The sequence below is a fragment of the Molothrus aeneus genome, chromosome Z (genome assembly GCF_037042795.1).
Source record: "Molothrus aeneus isolate 106 chromosome Z, BPBGC_Maene_1.0, whole genome shotgun sequence".
NCBI classification, from domain to species: domain Eukaryota; kingdom Metazoa; phylum Chordata; class Aves; order Passeriformes; family Icteridae; genus Molothrus; species Molothrus aeneus.
Genome location: NC_089680.1, coordinates 62,625,146 through 62,651,229, shown reverse-complemented (window position 1 = coordinate 62,651,229; position 26,084 = coordinate 62,625,146). Strand labels below are relative to the sequence as shown.

At 38.1% G+C, this 26,084-nt stretch overlaps 1 protein-coding gene across 3 annotated transcripts in view; it reads right to left on the bottom strand.

Annotated features, from left to right (window-relative positions):
• TRPM3 (transient receptor potential cation channel subfamily M member 3) overlaps window positions 1-26,084 on the bottom strand; it is a 385,669-nt gene that overhangs the window by 71,981 nt on the left and 287,604 nt on the right. For all 3 annotated transcript variants that reach the window (XM_066568608.1, XM_066568609.1, XM_066568607.1), the window contains exon 8: window positions 16,052-16,175. In XM_066568608.1, the coding sequence (XP_066424705.1) occupies window positions 16,052-16,175 (124 nt within the window). The remainder of the gene's footprint in view (window positions 1-16,051; window positions 16,176-26,084) is intronic.

Below are 26,084 nucleotides of genomic sequence, written 5' to 3'. Positions count from 1 at the left end.
CTTAAATTAGGGCAACGTGATTTGAATCTTAAAATGTCCTGATGTCTATGAGATAATCTTACTTTATTTTATGAGGAACTAATTAAATTGGATTAACACACAGTATATTTTGTGACATAAAATTTGGTAAGATAGAAATTGTATTAATCTTCATATGGAAAAAAAGCACTCAATGACACTTACAGGGTGAAACTAGAGATGAAGGAATGTTCCTGTTAGAACATTCCTAATGTCACATTAGAGTGACATTAGACTTAATGTTCTCAACAGATTACAAGAAAGATTTAGATGTCCTATGAGTGTGGACCTAATTGATGGCATATGGAATAGAATAAATATTTTCAAGTGATATTAGAAACCTATTTAACCTTGAGATTCTATACAGGAAAGCCTTTGATAAATAATCTAAGAATTATGCTTCTAACAGGTCTGGGAACATCTTCAGCCATGTATGGTCAATGACCTATAGCTCTAAGTTATAGGCTCTGAGGCAGTGAGGTGAGATTCACAATCCATAAATTATAAGAATGAATGTGCAGCTGTTCCTTCTTGCCAGAGTCACTCTTGGTTAAGACTGCATTGAAACATACAGAAGTGTAAATCCCCTTGCTCCTTTTGTTGCCATAGCAATAGCTTTTTTTGAATCTCTGCGTCTTATCAAGCAACACAGATTGCAGCTTTTTACTTGTGCTTTTCTTTTACCCATGAAAACTATGTCATCATATTGATCTGAGCACTTGTCTGTTTTTTCTTTTGCTGGTATGGACTGCCTCAACTCCTTTTTTTTTTTTTAGAATAAGTGACACCTTTAATTAGGAATTACATAAGCATTTTTTATATTCATATTGAGCAACATCTGTTGTTTCCATGTTCCTAGATTCCTACTCATACAGCGCTGAACTGCAACAGCATCTGATATTGAGCAAACATCAGGGCACCAAGTACTGTCTACCGTCACAGAAGAAGGAGAGATACAAGGTCTGAAGGACAAGGCAAAACTTCAGTGATAAGCTCCAGTCTGACACTGAAAAGTGCTGTAGAGTGTATCCCAGGAAATCCAGTGCAGCCCTCCTTTAGCACCTATTCTACCTTCATTTGATCCTAGAGTTTCAGAGGTTTTGGTAGCAGTGACAGTAGAACAGCATCTTAGAGGCTAAAAAGCAAACTGGATAAAGGAATAGGAAACTGGCTTAGCTCAATTAGTCAATTGAGTTAGGTGATGTAACACATTACTTATGTTAGGCAACCTCCCCAGCTAAAGTACACTATTTCCAAGTTAGACTTGATTTGATCCTTCACAGTGCTCTTGATACAAAGCATAAATGATACTTTAATGAAGTGTTTTCTCTCTCTTTCTGGAATATACAGATGTTTCTGGCAAACTACTTGATGTCTATCCCCAGACCACAAGTTCAGAATGGAATAGAATAGGATAGAATTGGAATAGGAATAGAATAGTAACAGAATAGATTATTTCAGTTGGAAGGGACCCTCAACAACGATCTAGTCCAGCTGCCTGATGCAGAGCTGGCCAAAAGTTAAAGCATGGTACTAAGGGCATTGTCCAAATGCCTCCTAAACACTGACAAGCATGGAACATCAACCACCTTTATAGGAGCCTGGATTTGATCAGGGTTGATCCTGGGTTTGATCACATTCTTGTAAAGAAATGTTTCATTATAATTTTCCTTTTTTTTTCTATTTCCATGATGACTGGCAATGAAGCTTTCCTGGCAGTGCAGGTACTCTGCCCATAGGTAATGTGAATAGAAATACACATCTCTATGTATGTCTCATCTCAAAACACAGTCAGTAGGTGAGCTGATGAGACCAGACCCTCTGCTCTACATGGTCATGGTGTGCTTCCCTTGCCACAGATGACAAACTTGGAGGGAGCATGAAATGGCAAAATGTCCTTCTCTGTCTTTAGGTGTCAGGAGAGGCAGTCTGCACATTGGGGACTGAATATAATGGACAACACAGTTTGGAGGAGGAACAAACAACATCACAAACTAAACACATGATTGGTGAACTCCCAACTTAATAAAAACTAATGATATAAATTGCAACACTGAACAGCTTATCACCACAGGAAAATTAAAGAAAGTACTTTTCTGACATTGGACCACATATAACTTTAAACTTCCAATTTCTTTTTCAACCCTCTTCTCTGCATGCATCAGAAAAATAAACCCATCGGAAGAATGAAGTGTTGCTGTATTAAAAATAAAATGGAAATATGTAAATTAGTTACATTAGAATAAAAAGGCTGTTCTTCCACATCAACTATTGCTTTACTATTTTTTAAGAGGCCTAGCATAATTCAAGTAGCAAAATAGAGAAGACAAATAATTGGGGAAAAAAAAGATGGAAACGGAAAGATTGCTCAGACTGACATTAGAATTATAATTTTGGGGTCATGTCTGATATTGAACTAGAATTTCAGACAGAACCAAGGAAAAATATGATACTTCATACAGTTACATAATCATAGGATCTTTTAGTTTGGAAAAGATGTCTAAGATCATCCAGTTAAACTGTTAACACAGCACTGTCAAGTCCACTGGTAAACCATGTGCTACATCAATTAATCTTTTAAATACCTCCAGTGACTCAACCATTTTCCTGGACAGCCTGGTCCAGTGCTTAACAAGCCTTTCAGTGAAGATTTGTTTCCTAATATCCAATCCAAACCTGCATTTCCCACCTGGGAGAAGAAACTGATCCCTGCCTCACCACAACCAACTTTTAGGGAGTTCTAGAGAGTGATAAGGCTCCTTTGTGCCAGGCTAAACACCTTCAGCTCCCCCAGCTGATCCTGATTAGATTTGTGCTCCAGACCCTTCCCCAGCTCTGCTGCCTTTGTCTGGACATGACTCAGCACCTCACATTATCACAGAAACACAGAATTTCCTGAGTTGGAAGGGATCCACAAGGATCATTGAGTACACCTCCTGGCCCTGCACAAGATACCCCAAGAGTCAACCCATGTACCTGAGGATATTGTCCAAATGCTCCTTGAACTCTGTCAGGTTTAGTACTGGGACCCCTTCCCTGGGGAGCCTGTTCCAGTGTCCAAACACTCTCTCAGTGAAGAACCTTCTTCTAATATTCAACCTGAACCTCCCCTAACACAACTTCTGACCCAAAACCAAACACAGGGCTCAAGGTGAGGCCTCAGGGAGTGACTCTCACCTCAGGCTGAGCACCGGGAGACGGTCACTGCCCTGGTCCTGCTGGCCACACTGCTGCTCATATAAGCCAGGATGCCATTGACCTTATTGGCCCCCTAGGCAAACTGCTGGCTCATGTTCAGCTGGCTCTCAACCAAATGCTCAACTTGATTTCAAAATCCTTTGAGTTTAGGACCTCAAAGACTCAGCTGGCACAGTGGATTTCTGTATTTTCTGCAAAGAGGCAGTAAACAAATATGTCCAGCCTCTTCTTATGGTTTAGATTTACTGTCACAATCCATAGCTGCTTGCTTTCTGTGACAGAGGCACTCTTTGAGACACAGGGCTGTTTGAGCTATCCATCCACAGCAGCTGGCTGGGTGGCCTCCACCCCTCCTTCAGCATAGATGCCTCTCACTGTTATTGCTTGACACTGAGAGATTTTTTACCTGGTGCCAGATATTGATGGGTTGATAAAAGACATTTTTCTGCAAGCATGGAAGGTTTAAAATACTTGTAGCAACCTTTAATTTCTGTAGTCAGAGGCAAGAGGAAATGCAGACACGTCCTAAAGTACTTATGCAGAATTTGCATTTAGAAATGTCCAATATCTTTAGGTCCAAAAAAACCTATTGCTGGAGACCTCTTGTTCTGGTGTTTTCTTTCCCCTGAGTTAACAGGTAACGATTTTAGGTTTCCAATGTGGTCAACTCCAAGAGTCATTAATGCATGTCACAACCTGCCAATGCAACTTACAAGTACATTGGTGGGTGAATCTCTGCAGAGAACTGATAAGGAACACACGGGGGACATTGGCTGGACCCTGTTAAAATAGGATACAGATGCTTCTGCACTACAAAACATGCTGTGCTAAAGGAAAATATCTCAGTCAGTAAGCTCTATTCCCAGCTACCTCTTTCTTGATGAGTGTCTTCCACCTTGGTAGATGCCAAAAAACCAGAAAATTAAAGCCTTAGAAAGGCATTTAATAGCTCATTGCTAAGAAAAAGAAAAGCCTTTGTTCTTTCAGAGAAGAGACAGTGCCTAAGAGCACCTACCTACTGCAGACCCTTTAAGCCTGTTGAGTTTTACCCTCTGCACAACTTTAGAAGAAAAAAATACAGAAGGAAGAACAACCTAGGAAGGTGTGCATATGGAATCCAGGACATTTCACTACAAAGTAATAAATCCCAAGGAACCTGTATTTAAAAGTAATATATGCTAAGGACTTGCTCACGTACCAAAAGGAAATCAGTGGGTAAGAGTTGTAGATTTAGTCAAACTACCACTAGACATTCTTCTGTATTGCTGTGAAAAAGGGAAGATTAGTCTAAAAAGAAATTTTGTTTGTGCTGCTCTGTTTCATATTGTATCTATGAAAACATTTCCTATTTTTCATAGGAACATAATGAAAGAGAGTGTTAGAGAGTAGAACTACCAATTACTCTACCCTGCTGTTTCCATTTACCATTTACTCTACCCCTCCATACCCCACTATTTCTTTTGAGCCAAAAACCAATTTACATCCAAAGAAGAAAAGAAACCCTAAAATCAAGTACTCTTTTTTCCCATAGGGATTTGGGTCCAGATTATTACCTCTGTGTAGCTGATATTTTCAATTGTTGGTGTTAAACTCAATTATTTTAAAATAACTTTTTTTTTTTTTCTGCTCCTCTGCCACCCCATCGGGTAATTTGGGGATGGTCTTTTTCCTATTTCCTCCTTTCTTTCTGCAGTGTTCACACTATTTATAGGCTTGAAACAGCCTTTTCAGGTAATTTTCTGAGTCATCTCAGTGAGCAACTGTGATTTCAACAGAAAACATTTTTTAGAAAAAGTATTTTTCTTTTTTTCTTTGCAAATACAGCAGAAGCCGGGGTTACCATTCCTTACAAAAACAAAATTTTATTGCACTGCACTGAAGAGATAGATCTTCAGTGATTTGCCTGAAAACAGGCAAATGAATCATCAGTAGGGGTTTCCCAAAAAGCTGCAAAGCAGTTGATAGGCAACTGGATTCTTGCTAAATGTCTTGAATTCTTTTGATGTGCCCATAGTGGTCTCCTTGCAAAATACAGTAGCAGATACATTCAAAGGTGGGGCAGCTGGACTCCATCCAGGTGGAGGTGCTTGGAACCTGACAGTCAACCTTTTGCTAAAACAAACTACTTCCCATTTCCCTCCACAAAACCTTCCTGAGTAAAAAATGCAAAAGATTTGCCCTTAAAAGAAGGAAGAGACACATGCTCCCCTGTCACACCCCCCCCCCCCCCCAAGTCTCGCCCCACAAATCAACAGACCACAAAACAACAAACCACAAACAAGCAAACAAACCCAGCAATAAAAAGCTGGGAAGGTTCTACCTCATTGCAGATTTTACTGAAGTATCTTAATGTGAACAGGATTAACTTACAGAAAAATAAACTAACTGCATCCTCATTCTGCCTAGGAAAATGTGGCAGGAAATCACTGAGCTAAAACTGAGCCTTTGCAAGCAGGATTACAGCACACTGTGATAGTTGCCAGCAATAATTACAGTCCAGCAGGGCAGAAACCTAATTTTCAGGCAGGGCAGGTAGAAAGCAAGTAAAAACCAAGAAGATGGAGTCAAGAAGAGCAGGTGGATAGAAAGCAAGGTGGGAGGAGGCTGGAGAGGTGCTGGGCGGAAGTAGAAGGAAAGTATTATCTGACCTTGGACTCTACCAAAAGCACTTATTTTAAAACTGCTTTGCTCTGTTTATAATCTGTTCCATCCTTGTTTGACAGATTACTTTTTCTTTCCTTTTCTTTTCTTTTACATAGTTTCTGGCTCAGCAGGGTCAGTTTAGTCTTATGTGTTTCATTCATTCTTTTATTTTTTCTGTCTTCATGCTGATATTGCATTGAGCTCCTAAAGGCAAAGTCAGGTAATGGCATTTTACTTGATAGCAGCAAATATCAAACAGACTTTCCAGACTGTGTCTGAAAAACCAGCATCCAGATTAGCAAGTAGTAAAACACAAATTTTGTTTTGCTTTAAAGAATGCTCCCTAAGCCATCATAACTGTGTCACAGCTTGCCATATTCAGGTGGATATATAAATGATTAACTTTCATCAATATGAGCTGCTATGCATTGGACAGTATCTACAAGTCTGTACTGCACATGGGCAAAGTTGATTTTATCCCTAGAATGAGAAGCAAGAGCAACAGACAATAATCATCAACTGTAAATTTCCCGGGCCATAGGATGGTAACGAATCTAAAAACTGTTCTGAAATAGTCTAAAGCAGTGTCTGGTAAAAGGAATGACAGATCATAAATATTTTTTCAAAGTACCAGCATATTCAGTTCCTCTTTTCATGCCTTTACTAGCCAAAAAATAAGTCTTTCCCTCCTAACACAGAAATTTTTCCCCCTAGGATTTATTCTGAAAATTCCACAGAAATGGAAGAGCTTATTCTGTTTGAGGTAATTGTAAGGTGCCAGGATTAAATTGGAATAGCTATGTGGCACAAGTCTGGACTTGTATTTATTCTGTAACGTGAAAATTAATTTTTTTACAGTATGGTAAACCTTGACCACTTCAGAGTATGGAGAGCTGAAATATGGTCAGATTTTTAGCATGTATTTGTTTGGAGAGGGAGACTGATGTGCACAATTGTACAGAAAGATGTTTTACCCTGTGTCATGAAAGAGACAAGAGATGAAGGAGAAAAATATTTTTTAAACCTTAAATTCACTGTACGCACTGACTAGACAATGGATAGCTGAAGATGAAGGAAAAAAATCAGGATAGGAGTGAAGAGAGCAAAGAAAGCACCAAGTGTGCTCGCTTTAAAAACTTAGCACTCTAAGAATGCTGCAAATTATTCATGCTTTTAGAGATGCAATTTTTTTCCCATCATCATTTCATTATGACATCAGGAGAAACTATATGGTGATTTAAAATACATTTGAAGTGATCTTTTTTAGTTACCGCCAGAAGATCTTTTAGTGTCTTTAAATTTCACTGAAATATAAATTTCAGTAAATTAAATTTCACTCTGAAATATAAATATCACCTCTGACATATAAACTTTTTTTTATGCACCTCAGTTATATAAGTAAGAATAAAAACTCTCCCTTTTCTAAAAATAACACAGATGCAATTGTGAGTGCAACCTGAAAGTCTTCTCTTTTAGAATACAGTTTGGTTTGGCTAAACAGGCAATTGCTTCCAGAGTACATGTTGACATTCATAATTTAGCTAGGCCAGGCCTACTTAAATATTTCAGCAGAAAATTACCCTGAAAATAAAAATGAGAGTTTGATAAAACAAAACATGAAAGGAGGTCAGTTATGCAAATTGTCAAAATGGTAAGATGGGAAAGCATTTCCCTTTTTCTTGGAAGGAATAATACTTTTTAACACAGGGGAAAAACTGTTTGAAGAGGAGGCATAACAAAGATCAAAGTGAGCAGGTGAGTCAGTGGGTCATACTGCAGAAGAAGAGGGATGGCCAAGTAAGAGAAAATTAAAGAACAGAAAGATTAGAGGGAATTGTGTTTAGGGAAAGCATAACTTTAGTAGTTTGTTATTTTGAGGAATATGAAAGAGAATTCCAAATGAGGAAATATGAGGGGAGAAGTTTGAATGTTCATTGAAAAATTTCAAATATTTTTACCTCTCCTTCATTGTGCAAGCACTGCAACAGTTCGTGTTTTAATTTGATTTTTCATAGACTCAATGTCTAGTAAAAAGCAGGGAACAAGCAAAACAATCAGTGCTTATAAGAAAGACAGCAATTCTGCAATTGAGCCATCAGTTGATGTAAGTTACTGTAAATGTTTGGCTTTCCCTGTACCTGGTACCTTTCCTTCCAGACTGGGCAGCTGAGACAGCCTTAATGACTGAGAGAACAGGTTATGTAAATCTCACAGCTCTGTCCCATTAAAAAAAGAAAAAAAGATGCACGCATACTGTTTAAGTCTTATAGTACTATCAAGATTTTGGAATAGAATATGCATATTTTCCAGTGGAATAAATGACCAAAAATGTTTTGGTAGTAAACCTGTTTCTTTTCCTGTACACAACAGGTTTCACACTGGTACATTAGGACATTTAGCTGCCTGAATTAGCAGTCCCTGTGGTTAAAGTTGTAGATTGATGAGTAAATATAAATTGTAGATCACAAAGCGTGTAAGCAGACTGATACATGCCAGACACTGTCCTATAGAACTCTGGGCTGTGCACATCACAGACTGTGAACTTAAGCAGAGATGTGATTTCATGTAGACTTAGCAGGAACTTGTTAAGATCATCCAAAAGAGACTAATTGTTTTAACTGCTGAGATAGACATCTTCATTCACACATTCATATAATCCAAGGTCTGCCATTACCCAGTTTCAGACCAGAAATGTGTAAGTGTAATGTAGCTCACTTCCTGGAGCTCTTCTACTATAGAGAGAGTTCTTGGAGGTATTGGCAAGGCACTAACATAATAGATATTCTTCTGAAACATTAAAGTCACAAGTTATGGAGAAAGTTCATCACTGAGATGGATATTCTGTTACTCTAAGAAAACAAGAATTCAGTTTGGATATTCCCATTGATGTATATCCTGAAAAATTGTGTAATGCAAGTCATGGCCATAAAAATATTGCCTGCGAGTCTTACATGCACTTATATGTCTTCTGAACTGAAAATGCTGACCTTAGAAGGAAGTTTTGTGAGTTGATAGGGTGGTAACAATATTGATGCTGGGGACTGTCGCTCCATGTTAAACTTCAATTTCTACTTTTCCTTTGCAACAGTTTTCAAACAGTCTGATGAGACACGGATGCCCAGACCGCTTTGCTATGGATGATGCAGACATATGGCTATTCTGTATTGAGGGTGACAGTGTCATGACAACACACAGAGACCAAGCAACAAAAATAGCCACAAGCCATTAGTTTCTTAGCTGGTTTGCTGGTGAGACTAAATAGGCAACACCTGGAAAAGGCAGTTTACATAGTGTGAGATATTCCTGTAGGACAGTAAATTTGCAGTTCCTGCTTTATCTGCATCTCATACAGTGAGCTCCTCATCTCTGGCTGAGATATTATAGCACTAATGAATGAGTTTCTGTGCCCCATGTGAAGCCACAGAAAGGATAATTTTATTTTCTAAGAAAGATAAAAGAAATTATGATTTCCCTGACACAACAGATCCTGGCAGAAATAAAGGTTTCTGAACGTTATCATGGAATACATAAACTGCATGGAACCCTTTCAATTCCCTGATTGCAAAAACTGGTTTATATTATCTAACATGGAATTTTGCTGTGCCACCAAGTACTGCTTTGCCTTCAATTTCCCTATCCAGAAAATTTACAGAGCTGTATAACAATTCAGTGTGTATTTCCCAGTATCCCTGTTAATAGTGTAAATGGGGTCATGGATGTTTTCAGAAGCTTACATTTTTAGAGGGAAAAGAAACATTCTAAATTTTATTTCTGTAGCTGCAATTTTAACCACAAAATATGTAGGAATACAGGAAGTAAAGAGATTGGTAGTAAGTTTCTTTAGTATCTATCAGATGACTTCACTGTATACACCAAATAAAACAGAAAATGTTTGCTTACTGAATATAAGCCACAAAAGGAATACTGGTCTTTGCAGATATGTTCCAGATGTGAGGATGGCGCAGCAGAAGTTTAGGATGGACCCAATAAATTGTACACTTCTGCTTCTGTGGCAGGTCTGACATTTTTGTAGTTTCTATTAGCAGATGCCCTGCCTCATCTGACAGTAGCTGGGAAGCAGATGGCATGATCAAACACTTTTCCAGGGTTCAGTGTAGTACAACAGCTGCCTTTGGTGTTTTTTGTTGTTTGGTTTTTTTTTTTTTTTTGTGTTTTTTTTTGGTGGGTTTTTTTTTCCTTTTAAATATAGCTCTTTTTCTTGTGAAAGTTGTTCTCTGAATTACTGAAATGAAAAAAAAACCCTACTCCTAGCATTAAAATTTTGCTCTCTGTGGAGTCAATGACTGGCTTCAGCTAACTTCATCTGGCTTTTTGGCAGCTGAAAGCAAAAAATATGGTCTGGGTTTTTTACCAAAAAAGAAGTCAGGTGGGGTTTGCAGAATTAAAAACCACTACTCATTATCTTAACACTTACAGAGGTAGAACCTAAGTACTAGATTAATCCTATTGATTTGTATGGGCTGGATAGGGAGGTTTAACCTTCTCCAGAATTACTAGAGTGTCACAGTCATTCCTGAAATGGATTGGCACATCAGTTTGGACACAGAGGACAAACTGCATTCCACTTTATGCTGTAAATCTCACAGAGTGTTTCCATGGGAGAAATGAAAGCATTTTTAGCAACCAGCAGGCCAGCAGTTACATGATGCTTTCCTGCTCCAAATGCCTGTTGCCAAATGATATGCTGTTCACGGCAACTATGCTGCAAGAGCTACAGTTGACTTTTACTGTTTTGAGAAGACACCAAACCCTCTTCAGGTTTTTCTCTAAGAGAAAAGAATGACACCAGTAATAAAAAAAAAAAAACTAGCTGAAATGATTTTATTTTTTCTGAAGAAAAATTTCTTGAAAAAAACAGACCTAAATGAACTTCTAACCTTTGGGAAGGGCCAAAGAAACCAAGTGACAATATGCCAGTAAATTCTTAAAAGTCCATCTGATTTAGCTAATATTTAATTCAGACCAAAGTGTATGCTAATAAACAGTTGCAGCCAGCATTTAATTAGCCTGTGAATTCGCTGAGCCTGCACATCTCACTGAAAAGCACAACGCTTTTAGCAGCTAGTATATGATCAAGTCAAACTCTTCCCTGTATAAACTCTTCCAGAAACACGGACAGGTTTGCTACAGTAGCCTTTTCAGTCATGCAGATCTGAAGCCATCAAGGATCAGTAAAGCCTTATTGGTAGTCCATACAGAAAAGAAACTGCTAAATCACTGTGAGATGCTGGAATGTTGATGACTCAAACAACCATTTGCAAAAGCTGAGGATGCTTTGCTGCTGATGCTCCAAGTAACTGCAAAGGGGGTGCACACCCATCTCTGGACACTACAGCTGTGTGGTGAACAAGCTAAGGGAAGAGGCTGAAAGGAGGCAAATCCTTTGAGGTGGGATAGTGCTTTTTATCATGCCAATGTCCTTACACAGGTGGCTCAGCTTCCCATGTAGCCTGAAGGTACTCATCCTTTCTGATAATTGACTCAACTACACTGAATTAAGAGGCAGCTGTAATGTTGTTTTGTCCCATGATCCACAGTATTACATTATCTGTGTAAAACTCCCTACTCCAGCAGAGGAGTAGGGCATTCCCACTGAGCCTGAGTGTAGTATCAACCCACTGGACTTTGTGCTGCATGGGCTTCCCCCAGCCCCAGTGGATCAAGACTGCCAGCATCACTTCAACCAACAGATACAGAAATTGCAACAGTCAGATCTCATCTTTGGACCCACAGGCGGTGAGTATACACCTTTCTAATCTTATCCTCTCTTTTTCTTTCTTTTCCTTTGTACATTTTCTTAAGTGTTAATTTTTATGCTTTTATACTGTTGAATTTCTAACCAAAACTGCTACATTTTAAAATTAGCCAAGTATCTTATTCTACCTCAAAAGTTCTAGAGTTTGCAAGTAAAAGTTTGATATTGATCTTCCCAAGAAGTTTTTTTCCCCATGCACTGCTCAGAGTAAATCAAACAACTTTTTTCAAGTGGACCAGGACATAACAACGACTCAACAGCTCCCCAGTACTTTGTGTAAGTAATTAAGAAGAGTCAAAGCCCTACAAAAGTGTGGCAATATTGGCATTTGAATACTGGCCATGCAAGGCAGCTTTCTCATGTGCTGTGTACTTTGGGAAAATGGGGATCCACCTCTGTTTGACATAAAAGCACAATAAATAGCAAGCACCTTCATGATGCAGGTAGTCTTGATCTCAGCGCAATGTGCTCAGTTACTGTAGCATGAGACCTCCTCTGTTTCAATCTGACAGCAACAGAATTGCAAGTTGCAGATTAAGTCATCTTGAACTACCTACTGCCATACCCATCAACAGCACAAAGCTGAAGTGAGGTTTGCACTGTCCCAGAGCAGCCATCATGATTGCCACAGCAACCATACACTGTGGTACAGGAACAACAGGGAACACTAGAGGCAAGAGGAAAATATCTATTACTTGCTGCTGTGAGCTAGAAATGGGATTTTTTTTCTTTTAGTGGGAAATTAATCAAATTGTATCTCTTGCCTCTTGGTGGAAATGCGTTCCATGAATGAATGCATGCACACAAACCTATGCCCACCGACCACACTCTCCTTATTCTGCAATTCCTTCTTGTAATGCAGTAGCAGGCAATGATGCTATCAGTTTGCTTAATGTAGTCACTGAAACGTCAACTATTCAAGGAAACAAATTAAGTGGAAAATGGCCATGGTAGTAATAAGAAAACAAATGTAACCAGCAGGTGGCACATTACTGCTGGAGTTAATGTGCCATTTTTTATTATTAAGGTGTTTAGATTGGACCTATCCTAATTCACAACAATTTCCATTTTCTATTAAATGAATAAAAGATTAGGTGTATTTACTCTCAAAGCACTATTTTGGAATAATTAGTCTTATGATAAACATCTCTCACTGCCACAGGTCTGGTTGTTTTCAAGGACACAGACCTTTCTGGCTTGACAAAGTGGCCTTTCCCAGTGGCTGCCCAATGAAGCTCCACAGACAGACCCATGCAGGTCGCTGGAAAATTGACTTTGAGAAATTCACATAATGATTTGTGAAAAAAGCACTCCAGCAACATGCCAGTCCTAGCTGCAAAATGAAGTGCTCCCAAAAGAGTAGAGCAGCCTGTATTTGCCAGAAAACTCAGACACCAGATTTACTATCTTTAAGGGAAAATACTAATTTTTTTTTTATTGAGACAGAAGTAAATACTCCTTTGAAAGCTGAAAACAGACTTCTGAGCTATTACCCAACACAATGTGTTTTTCAGGGATGGCTTGAAGTGAAGTCTGCTAACCTGCTTTCTGACTACTTAGCTTTGGTGACCCCTCATGCTCTTATTTTAGGATAAAATAGGTCTTGGCAGAATCTTTTTAAAAGAATTACATGTAAATATGACAGTAGAGAATCTCCATAAATAAGCTATAAAATAGTATCCTACCCTTGTAATCTACAGCTATATGTACACAGACATGGGTAGTCTACTTCATTTTAAATAGATTTTTGTACCTTAGCCCACATTAAGCACCTTGGTCCAAATCCATTTCTGTGATGCTTGTAATGTCAACTCAGATAAGTACGTAATTTCATAAAAATTATTCATTGAATTGAGAAGTTAAAATTGTTCTATCTTGCAAATCTAACACACCTAGATCACTCCCCTTCTAGGGCCTCAATTTATCATGCATCGTGTGTACTTCAGCTTTAATTCAACAAAAAATTTAAACTTAGTCAAGTAAATGGAACATACACTTATTATAATTATAATTATAATTATAATTATAAATAATAATAATAATAATAATAATAATACTAATAATAATAATGCTTTCTGGGTGTACAATTCAGAGATCATTATTTAAGAATGAGATCCAATATGTCAGAGCTTGAAAAATCTCATGATCTGAGAAAAGAGGTAGTTTTTGCTATGATTATGTTTTTTCCCTGGCTACAACACTTGCATCAGATTTATGTAACTGATGCCAGACTTTTCACACATTTTAAGCAGGTAGAGAAGGAACAATTATTTCCAAGAAAGCTTTTTGTTCCTTGCATTTGTTACTTGCATTTTATGTTCGTTTTTTTCATCTGTGATTCATCTGTATTGGTGTACTTCACGAGCATCTTCCTGGCTGCACCCTGTTTGCACTCAATTATTTAGTGGCACACAGAAATAGGACAAGCCTCTCCTGCACTATCTACTTTGTTCTCTATCAATCCAGCAGCTACAGAATCAGATAGGCAGGCACACTGACCACTAGCATAGAGAAAATAGCTAGATCAATCTATCTGCTGCTGAGCTCTCTGAGACAATATGTTGTATCTTCCTTCTATTTTTTGAGGAGTTGATCAGACTAATGAACGTCAGCTCATCAAGCAGTGTTTTTCCTTAAGGCAACAACCAAATCAGAGGGTCAAGCTTGAGGAAGGACAAAAGCTGGGACAGATGTGGCAATGTGAAGCATCTAGCTTTGCAGGAACAAAGGACATCTTTGAAGTCACCACTCACCCCTGGAAGTAGTTCACAACCCCAAGGTCATCCATTTCCTCTGGTTAAGCTGCCTTCAGCACCATGAGCACCACCTTTCTTTTACACACATACAGGAGGCTGTGAGTCTTACAGGACACCACTAGCCTAGCAACCACACCTGAGACATAAAATCTTCCTAGCATACCGATGTTAGAATTACCTGAGTACAACTTAGGTACTAGACAGAAACAACTGTTCTACTGTATTATATTTACATATAGTTAGGCTAGTGTTACAAATTCAATTTCAGAATACTTAATTTTGGGCACACCATCTCCTGACTAATAGCTCTTCACAAGATTAGTAGGTGGAGAATGTCAGTGTTGCATATACAGATGTTGCATGACAGAATGTCAGTGAGAATCCAGATGTTGCATATCTGCAAAAAAACCTGTAACAAATGCACAGCCTTGCTTGGACTAAAAATCTTAATGTGAGTACTGTGAACAGAAGTCTTCAGTTATTTTTCAGTAGCAGGGTTTGTTCAAAGCTTGACAACCTTTTCTGGACTTAGATGTCTGGAGTAATCAAGAATTGCATTTTTCTAGTCTAGATAATTCAACATCTGCTCTGCTTTCTATCTGTTATTCCACTTTTGTTCCTGCCTTTGTATTCATCTCTCCCTTCCTCCCTCTCTTCCTCATTCTTTTATTTTATCTTCTATCTATAGGTATGCTTTTTATGTCTATATGTAGAACAGTGGTTTACAAGTAGGTGCTATTTTTACTAAAATTATATATTATTATTGCTACTATTGCTGCTACTACTACTACTACTACTACTACTACTACTACTACTACTACTACTGTTACTACTACTACTGAAATGGCCACAAAATAATTAATGCTGTTGCCCTAAAAAAAAATCACTCTTTCTGATCAGTGGATCAGAAATGTTACAGAAAATTCACTTTACAGCATTATCATCAACCTGGAGTTCCCAGAAGCTGTGATGTGAACCAATCCCAAACCTTAGAAGACAGATTAAGTTATAAAATTTAAGCATGTCTGTCCAGTCAGTTTGTAACAGATGAAATCTCCAGTCAGTTTGTGACAGATAAAAATTTGAATCACAAATTTTTTCAATGTGCTTTTTCTTCAAAAATATTTCTGAAAAAGCAGCCCTGTTGATCTCCAAGAAACTGTTGAAAGATCTTGTACTCTTCAAGAGAATACAAGGATGTGTTCAAGGGTAGCCTTGCTACTGCAGTACATGAGCCTCAGAGAAAAGCTGCTTTCCTTTCAAGTCATGTATCTCCACAGTAAGGTAAGAGCCCTCCTGATACCTCTGCAACTCTACAGCGTCTTTAAAATACAATCCCAGGGACAGATGCGTAATTATGCCTTTTCTGCTTTCTGTAGTCACATGAAGTAGAACTGTAGTCATGATGTGCCTGAGGATGACTGAAAAATAGTAATATCCATATCCTACTAGCTACATTCTATGTTGTCAGATGAAACATAGAGGAATTTACAAAAGGGAACAGATCTGTTGCATTAGTCACTTTAAATGCAAAAATATTGAGTAAACAAAAGTCAGCATGATATCACTTTAGAGTCTGGAAAACAGAGATCAGATTTATGATACCTTCCAACAGGCACATAAAAGACTTGATCAAAACAATGCATTGAACTCAACATACCAGCTCCTTCTTCTTCATGCACTCCATGAGGATAATGAAGAGGTGCTGTGCCTGGGTTCGGGTGTATGTGAAAGTCTTCTGGATGGTAACTAGCAACTGGTCCCTCAAAGACTCGTTGATCAGTCTGAAATTTAAAAAGAAAAGATTAAGTAAAAAAACAGTCATGAGTGAACACTATAACTTCATTTCAACTGTTTTCAGGGACAAAGGTCAAACAAATAAGAGTCAACAGATCACTGGAGGTTGTTTTGGGCAGATTTCAAGATCAGGAATTGCTGAAACCATAAGAGATAAATTGGAAAACACTGTTCTAAGAGAAAATGTTGATTGTGCTGAGGTCCCTCATCTACAAAGTTTTCATACCAGTTCCCACATATTGCATGACAGAAGGTCATTCAAACTATCATCTCAGTGGGATTTCCTAACAAAAACAAGAACCACACTGACAGTCTGAATTTGAGGGAGACCAACACTTTTAAGTGAACTGAAGACTCCCTTCTATCAGTGAGTTAGAAAAATTCAACTTGTAATTAATTTTATGAAACTGGAAACATTTTTGTTGTCAGTGGTTTTGATTTTAGTTTGAACGTCAACTCACTCACTACTGATGCTACACAAGACCTCATAAGCAAACAAACAAATTTCTCTGTTTCTCACTCCACTCAAAGAAAACCTTTTGTTTGGCCATGTTGATCTTTCTGAAGCTCAAGAGAACCCATTTTATATTCCTCCTCAATGCTAAGGCCAGTGCTTGCAAAAAGTGGCCTAACAGTAGAAATAAATAGTAATAGTATATGAAATATAAGTACTGCCTGCCTCTTCATTTAAAAATCCTATTTCTCAGGAGTTTTCTGGGTGAAACATTTCAGTTCTCAGTGTCAAAATTTCAAAATAGTGGGATTTAATTTAGAACATATATCCTTTGATACTTCTATACTACAGCAGTTTTCTCACTTAAAAATGATATCTCAGTGTTTTAAATTAGCTATATTGAAATATTTTATGGGATAAGTCATCCAGTGGAGTGAAAATCAGAGAATCTTCATGTCCCATACTTTAAGCCAGAAGATAAAAACATATTTAGTCCTGCAGCAACTGCAGAGAAATATCACGTAGCTAAAAGCCATTGTTAGCTTAGGGCAGCTGCTTTGGGAGAACAATGACCAAATTCTTCATTTTGCATACTGTTGGCTAAAGGTGCCTGTACTACTGCAGTGAAGAGGCACAAATGAGACTGCAGGATATTCATTACACCACTGATTTTCAAATCTGATTTCATTATCTAGTCTTTATACCTGCAGCAGACATGTTGTTAGAAAAGACAACAAATGGGAATTGGAAAGAAGTGCATGGAAGTATACAGAAGATCTGATATATGAAATGCATATGTTCTCTACCACATTAATTTGATTTTGGCAGTAAATATTCCTGTTGAATTGAACTTTGGCTTCAAAAAGAAGCCTGGAAGGCATATGTCAGTGTGTTTGGATTAAAATGAGTTTACATGGGATTTTAGACCATGATGTGTGGACAGATCACTGTTCTTTCCATGCCTGGCTTCTTCTGTTGTCTTCTACTTTATCACAGACTCCCTCTGAGAAGTAAGTCTTCCTCTGCACTTCCTGTTTTCATCCGGGAGCAGTCTGGCCCCTGGATGTCCTATTTCCTGGGATGCTGGAGAGGTAGCACCCCTGCATCTACTGCTCATGCATTAGGCAGCATGTAAGCACACTCCTTCCCTGGAGCACGACCTGCCTCCCTCACAAAAAGGCCACACATGATGAGTTACAACTTCCAGCCCTCTTGGTGGACAGCACTGGAGGTGGCAGCAGAGGATTTGCTGTGAGGGAATTGTAAGAGAGATAACCTGACCTCCTGTACAGGAGCAAGGATGTTGCAAGCACATGGGGACATGAAACATGATGTCAAGAATACAAGAAGAAATGTAGGACTCTGTGCTAAAGAGAATCAGCTTGGAAAGACTGATACCCGGACAAGCACTAATATACTTCGAGTTGCAGGCTAGTAGGTCATAAATGATATAAATATATATACATAAATTTTGATTTTAGGCTCTTGAAAAGAAGGTGTTGGAAATTTGCTTTAATCAAATTTAAACAAAATGGTGCTATCACTGTATTTATAAGTAGACCAGAACTATACAATTTTCCACCCTTCAAATGAAGAAAGAAAAAAGACGTTATTCACAATGAACAAGTTTCCTAAAAACATCACCTGGAGAACCGAAAGAGTTATTTATATTTTCATATAAATAATTGATTTCCTTGGAAACGACATATGAAAGTAAAATGTAGGAAAGAGCAGGAAAATTATATGAAAAAATACACGGACTTGGAAGAATCTCAAATTAAAAATTTCAGAAAACATTTCCAAAGTTTCTGGAATGTAAACCATCCCACTTTCTTATAATAATCTAGTTTTCCTTAAAAAATGTGTAGAATCCAAATCTGAAATTTCATTTCAGAAATTGTCTCTCTTTCAGGCCAACTCACACAGAAAGCAAAAGAAAGTTGCATTGAGTGAAAGCAGAATTGTGTCCTCAGCAACCATCACTTTTCTTTCTTGAATTAAAGCTCTCAGAAACTCTATAATAGCATCAGTTTAAGCAGCATGAAAAGCAAACTTCATGTGGAAGATGCAGCATTTTAAAAACCCAAAAAATCAATACGTGTTTCCTTAACTACAGGGTAAAACATCTGTTGAAGTACTGCTGCTAAGAAACTTCCTGTAGTCATAATTTGATTTATGCAGTTTTCTACCCTCACTAAATGTTTTTCTTTAACATCTTCTTGGTCTGCAAATCTACATCAAGCCTATTCAATGTCTTTTTGAGGTCAAAAACTTGAAGTGATTATAATCAGAAACATAAACAAAACAGCAATCTTTCCAGGAAAGTAATCATAGCTTTGTTTGCACTGAAATCAGTTATATCAAGAATGTATCACTTTTATTCCTTGGGAGTCTATAAATGCTAGAAGATATCAAATTATGTTAGAAGAAATCAAAGTTCCCAATTGTGTAGTCCAGCCAGGACAAACACAAATTGTTCCATGCTATTAAAGACTAAATCTATGAGGCAGACACGAAATCCAATTTGTGTTAAACAAGCAATTTCACAGAGTACTGTGAGCAAAACAACTGTGACTTGCAGGTGGGGGGATGACTTATCTCCTTTGCAAACACCACTCCATTTCTTACACACACACCTTGAATCCATGCTTTTTAAAAGCAAGGAATCCTAGTTTTAGATTCAGAAAAAGAGATAGGCCCACTTTACCAGACTGAAACACTACACTTATGACTTCCATCAAAGTCAGCATAGACTGAATAGTGTCAGTTTTTATCAACTTTCGAGTAGGCTTCAGTTCTAAAAATATTTTGCAACATGCCAGTAAAATCCTCTTTGGGGAATTTTGATGGCATGATTCTCTGAATTCCACTTACTTGACATGGAAAGAGTCCTGCTCCTGCCTAAACAAAATGTACTACAAAAAAAATGTATAACCTGTTCTTTTTCTTCCTCATGTAATTTGAAACTATTCTTTCATTCCATAAATGTATAAGACACGCCCATTATCCTACCAGTCCAGATCTATTCAGTTTTTTCTTCTTTCCCAGAGATTCTAGGTTGCTGATGGAATTTAGGTAGCTAATGTCAAAAATCTGTCATCTAAAGTAAAGCGATATACATTTACATTTATTTTCAGAACCAAAATTTACTCATAATTCTCATCTAAGAGTGTGTGGGTATGTTTTATTTGCTTGTTTGTTTGTTTTCAGAAGATGCCAACCATAGTTTTGACACATCAGATTATCAGAACTGAACTGTATGGCTTTCCAGAAAAGTCAGGATCTTGAATTTTAAGAAAAAACTCTTGAATGGGTTCAAGGAGTTAGTCAATAGGACCTGCTGGGAAGTGGCTCTCTGGGCAGCAGAGCTGCCCTGGGAAATTGTCCTCAAGGACCAGAACAGAGCTGGCATATTTCTAAGGACACTTTCTATACAGCACAAGAATGAACCATCCCCACGTGAAAGAAGTAGGGCAAGGAAGGCAAGAGATCACCACAGAGGAGTGGAGATCTGCTGGTTAAACTAAAAAGAAAACCAGTAAATGCACCATCAGTGAAAAAGGTACAGGTAACCTGGGCAGAGTTTAGGGACACAGGCCAATTATGCAGGATGGGGTGAGGAAAGCCAAGACAAAGAGGAAGCTGAACTTGGCAAGGAATAAGAATAACAGGATGGGTTTCTACAGGTATGTCAGTGAGAAAAGGAAGGCTGAAGAAAGCATTTACCCCATCTGGTAAGCAAGGCTTACAAACTGACAGTGATGTACAAAGAAAAGGCTGAGATATCTGACAACTCCCCAAGGCCAAGTGCAAAGGCCTGCACCTGTGTTGGGGCAGCACCCAAGAGCAGCACAGGCTGAGGGATGAACAGATCACAAACAGCCCTCTGGAGAAGGGGGGCCCTGCTGTGGGAAGGGCTGGACAAGAGCCCACAGTGTGCACTCACAGCCCAGTAAAACAATAATGTCCTGAGCTGCATCCAAAGCCCTGTGGGGAAGCAGGGCAAGGAAGAGGATTCTGTCCCCCTGCTCTGCTCTGATGAGAATCCAGTGCAGTGCTGCATCCAGCTCTGGGATCCCCAGCACAGGAAGGACATGGACCTGCTTGAGCAGGTCCAGAGGAGGCTTTGCTGTTGATCAAATGACTGGAGCACCTCTCCTGAAAGGAAAGGCTGAAAGAGTTGAGGAAGTTCAGCCTGGAGAAATGAAGGCTCTGAGGAAACATTATTAAAGCCTTCGAGCACTTGTAGGGTGCCTGTAAGGAAGATGGGGACAGACATAGGAGCAGAGCCTGTTGTAATAGAACAAGAACAATGTTTTTAAAACTAAAAGAGTGTTGATTTAGATTAGGTATAAATAAAAAGACGCTTACAACAAGATTGTTCACAACAATGATAGAACAGTGAAAGAGGTGTCCCAGAGAGCTGGTAGGTGCCCCATCCCTGTCAATGTTCGGGGTCAGGTCAGAGAGGACTCTGTACAACCTGATCTACTTGAAAATGAGCTTGCCCAGGGCAGGGGAGTCAGATTTGATGACCTCTAAAGAAGCCTTCCAATCAAAACTTTTCTATCTTACTATGATTTATTGTTTAGGATCAATCAGGAGAGGCCACTTCAAAAACCTGAACTGACAAAGTAAAAAAGGCTATACTCTGTTTCTGTCCAAGACATACTGGATGATTAAACAGTAAAGCAAAACCTTCTTCATTGCTTTGGTTGATGCAGAAGACTGATGAGGAGATAAGAGACATTTCACTTAATCTTTCAAACTCCTGGCATATGATTTTTTAGTGATCATTGGAGAAAGATCTGGCATGTAGCCCACCAACTAACTTGTTTAACTTTCTTTTTCCTCAAAGATTTTTAGTACTGGAATTGTACAATGTACTAGAGAGTTAAAAAGATTATGCACTAGCCCACTTTCAAAATGCAACTCCATCATAGATTTTTAAAAATGTATTGTTCTCAAAATGCTTTGAAATGTCTTTAAATAATACACTTCACTTAATGAATTGCGCATAATCGGTTTCTTGCTCTTCATTTTTGAAGTATTTTTTTCCCAAGATAAGGTAAATATATCCATAAAATATCAGTGGGATATGAAAAGTATTCCCTGCCCTTCCTTTTAGGAACCTTAGGGGATTTAATGTTTTAATTATAATTTGCACTCTAGACAATCACACCTTACATAAGAAGGGTGCTCTACTCATATTTTTTTCCACTGGATTACAAATAAGTGTGCAGCTTTGCAGGGCTGGCTTACACATTTTCAAATTCACACATTTTGCATATCATTGTTTGTGAAAAGACAGAAAATAAATTATTTGTAAGAAATAAATTATTATTATTATATTATTATTTGTAATAAAATAAATTTTATGTAATTATTCCTTCACTGTATTCAAACACGGATGGTTTCTGTGTGCTTTTACGAGGAATCAGCTTTTCACTGCAGACCTTCACTGGTAGTTGTTCTACATCATTTTTCCCTGACCACAGTTTATTGAATGGCTGTTTCTTCACCAAAAGAGAGATGAATATATTGACCCTCCCAAGGTCAACAAATTGACTTTCTTGTGTCCCAGTTTTGATTTGCAAAGTACTTTTTTACAAGAGAAAAGTAATGTTATAAAAATATGCAATGTGAAAATAATTTTACAAATTAATTCAGATACGATTTGGGTCAATGATTCCCGGTGATGTGGTACAGACCATGGGGGATACTGAAGAACGATATCATACATTATGATCCCTTTTGCTCAAAGAGAAAAATTCCTGTATTTTGCCTATAAGCAAAAAGGGATTTAAATAATCTTCTTCAGGTTTGAACCCTAAAACTATGCCACCGTGGATCCAGAGGAAGATCAGTCCAAAGGCAAACTTTAATGATTCTCATATGAGGATGCTCATTTTAAGCACAGAGAATGTTTGATATTTCCTTGCAAACATTAGGCAAGAAGTAAATTTTTATGGCATTAAATTGAACTCTTGCTTGCAGGAGTAGAACTGATAGAGTAGTTAATGAGCTATAATTTCAACTTGGAGACTGCATTCCAATACTGCAAGTAATTTCTCATTCAGTAAGGAAATATTTTTCTAAGAAGTGACATAAATTCTAACCTAGTGTTTCATTTCTCTGATTTTAAATTCAGTATTTAATAAAGAAAAAAAATCTCTGAGATTTAGAAGCTTCAAAACATACCTATAAAGTTGCAGTTTGCATTTGTTTTACTTTCAGCTTCTGCTTTTATGCAGGTAAGTGAAATGAAAAGGCATGCATCCTTGATTATACAATCTAAAATACTCCAGCTGTACGTGAAGGAGATTTACTACCAATGAAGATATTCACTTAGGGCTTAGTAGAGACTAAATTTACAATTTTATGATTGATCTTATGTTCTCACCCCTCAATGCTGTTCATCATATTTTCAAGTAAAAGAAAAAATAAGTGCTTCAGGGCCTGAAAATCCTGACCTTTAAATCAAGGCCAATAGTGAAAAGCGGCCAAATAATTCTACCAATTTACCACATGGGGAATGTTGCATTTAAGATGCCTTCTTATTTAAGATATACTGTGGACATAGCTTGTTTGTCATTAAAATGTAAAAGGTACCAGGAATTTACTCAACTCTACTAAATTACTTCTGAGTATTTTATTTACTTGTACTGAAATATAGCCACCTATTGAATTTTTAAAACTCTGTTACAGACTTTTCCAGACCAAGGAACCAAAATTTAGTTTCTGATAATAAAGTCCCAATAAACTTAAACCCTCCCCCTGTGTTAGCTCTGTGCATCTGACACTTGTAATACTAAAAATTCAGCTGCACATGTGGACAACTGCACATGTGCCTTACCTTCTCCTGAAACTTCAATGAGAGAGATGAGACAATGAGACCCCCAAACTGATTTTGTCCCAAAGAAGTCTTTCGTTCCGAGTGTGCTTCACCCACTCGTGGTGCCTCGCAGAGCGGCAAGCGGTTCCTCCCGCCAGGCAGCACGGGCACAGCTCTGGGCCCTGCTGGCAGCCTCCTCCACTGAGGCTGCTCTCGCAGTGAAAACTCCTACCCAAGGACTGTCCTATGAGAGTGAAATGTCTGCCTTGTCATGAGAAAAGCCTACAATTAGGCCTTAAAAAGACAGATTGAAGCTTGTCTCCTGTCCTTTCAAAGATGCACAGGCATTGGCATTGTACCACATCTCCATTAATATAAGAAATCGTTAATTTTTCTGCTATGTGGAATGTTCTAGGAAGAATAATTAACAAGGAGGAAGGGCTGGCACAACACCATTCTTTGAAACCCAATACAAAAGGACCTGTTGGGCAGATAGGCAACCGCTCAATGCACTAAAGGATTTCTTTAAATGGATGGATTGGCACTGATCAAAACTCAAGGAGAGAGATGTATTTTTTCTCTGTTATTTCCAGACATAGTTATTTTCCCCATGGAAACAAGCTTTCAAATTAACTTAAAAGCTCACAGAACTCACAGCAGTGCTTAGTAGACACACACACACATTTTTATGTGTAGAAAATTAATCTTTGTTGGGCTGCTGTGAGTCAGAATTTAAGATTGTGCAAAATAAGCATAATAATATAAACACGCAAGTGAGTTTGTTTCTGCCATTACTGATCTAAGTTTTGAATTATTTAAATTAGATACCCAGTCCATAGCAGCTGGAAGATATGCTGTGTCTCAGAGAACACCTTGCTTCTGACAGGTGGCCAGAATTAAAATAGGCTTTTGATTTAATAGTCTGATTACACAGTGACTGCAGAATTAAATTTTGCATGCAACTTAGATGTACTACCTTGATTTAGAGTTTAATAAACACAGTTTTGTATAAACTACTTAGATTATATCCAAAAGAAAAAGTTGTTAGCTGAATTCAGTTAACATGGCAATTTTTTGGTATTCTCCTCATAGTGCTAAGCACAACTCAAACATAGGCTAGAGATGGGGAAAATGGATCCAATTTAGAGCTGAAGTCTAATGCATTTGGATAAAATATTTTAATGAATATAATAGTATTGGTGTTTTACTTCTTGTATTATTAAAAATATCACTGCATGCCAGACTGATGTTTTCTGAACCAGGATGAACACACAGAAATTTCCACTAGCTAGTCTGGCAAATTTCATAGTTTGTGCATTCTATTTAGTGCAAAGTGAGCAGAAAAAAATGAGTAATTTTGTTGGTCGATAATGTTGCAGGAAACAATCCGGAATGGGACCCCCACATCGCCCACATTACAAGACCCATAGTAAGATAGAATAATACCTTTCACAAAGCCAGATACGAGATTTTCAGGTAAGAAATTGCATGTTCTGCCTCTATTGATACTATAACTTGCCTTTTCCACAGGCAGGAGTTTGTGATGATGAAATAGAACCACAGCATCATAAATTCACGGAATCATAGAATGGTCTGGGTTGGAGGGGATCTTTAAGGATCATCCAATTTCAATGTCCCTGCCATGGGCAGGGGCACATTTCACTGAACCAAGTTCCTCAGACCTCCATCCAACATGGCCAGGAACAATTCCAGGGATGGAATTCTCTCGGCAGTCCATGCCATTCCCTCAACACACTCACAGTGAAGAATATCTTACTTATATCCAGTCTAAAGCTACCCTCTTTCAGTTTAAAATCATTGCCCCTTGTCCTGTCACTACAGGTCCTTGTAAAAGGCCTTTCATACAAGCCACATTTATATATTCAAATACATTAACTAAGTCTCCTCCTGTATTTTTTTATGGTGACATCAGAACACAGACAAGGTAGATGTACATAACAAATACAAGGATAAAGCATATTTGAATAAGGTTATGTGAAGTGTTATCAGTGAGGTCACTGAAAACAGTGAAACAACTTCTCAAAGATTCAGTGAAACCTGCCACATTCTTATGTATCACAGATGCAATGCTGTACTAAGCATGAACCTGAATATAAAATGGATTTAAGCATTTGTGGAAAACGATCTGTTTCCAGTAGGAGTTTCAGATTGAGTGAGTTCATGATCACATTCAGTTCTAAAAGACATAATACTGCTTGGTCTAGAGCTCAATGTTTACAGATTTAAATTTTTAAATTGTTAAATCTTCTCTTTATTTGTTATTTTCCAGTCTGGGCATCAGACTGAATTATGATTTGGGAACTTCTGAGAGGAAAGGTCCATGATCATTGCTGAACACCTGGAAAGCCTTTGAGGGTGCTTGTGGCTGTCAGGTAAGGAACAGGTTAGGGCAGCCACAAGGCTGTGGACCAAGAAAGTTTCAGCATTTTCTAATGGAAATGCTGCTACTCTGCTGATCTAGGATGCCTGTAGCCTTATTTAAAACTGATCCCTTATGAGGCAGGGCCAAGTCCTTATTAACTGGTGCCTGGGAAAGACCTCTCCAAGAAACAGACCAAGAGCACAGCCAAACTTCTGCAAGAGGGT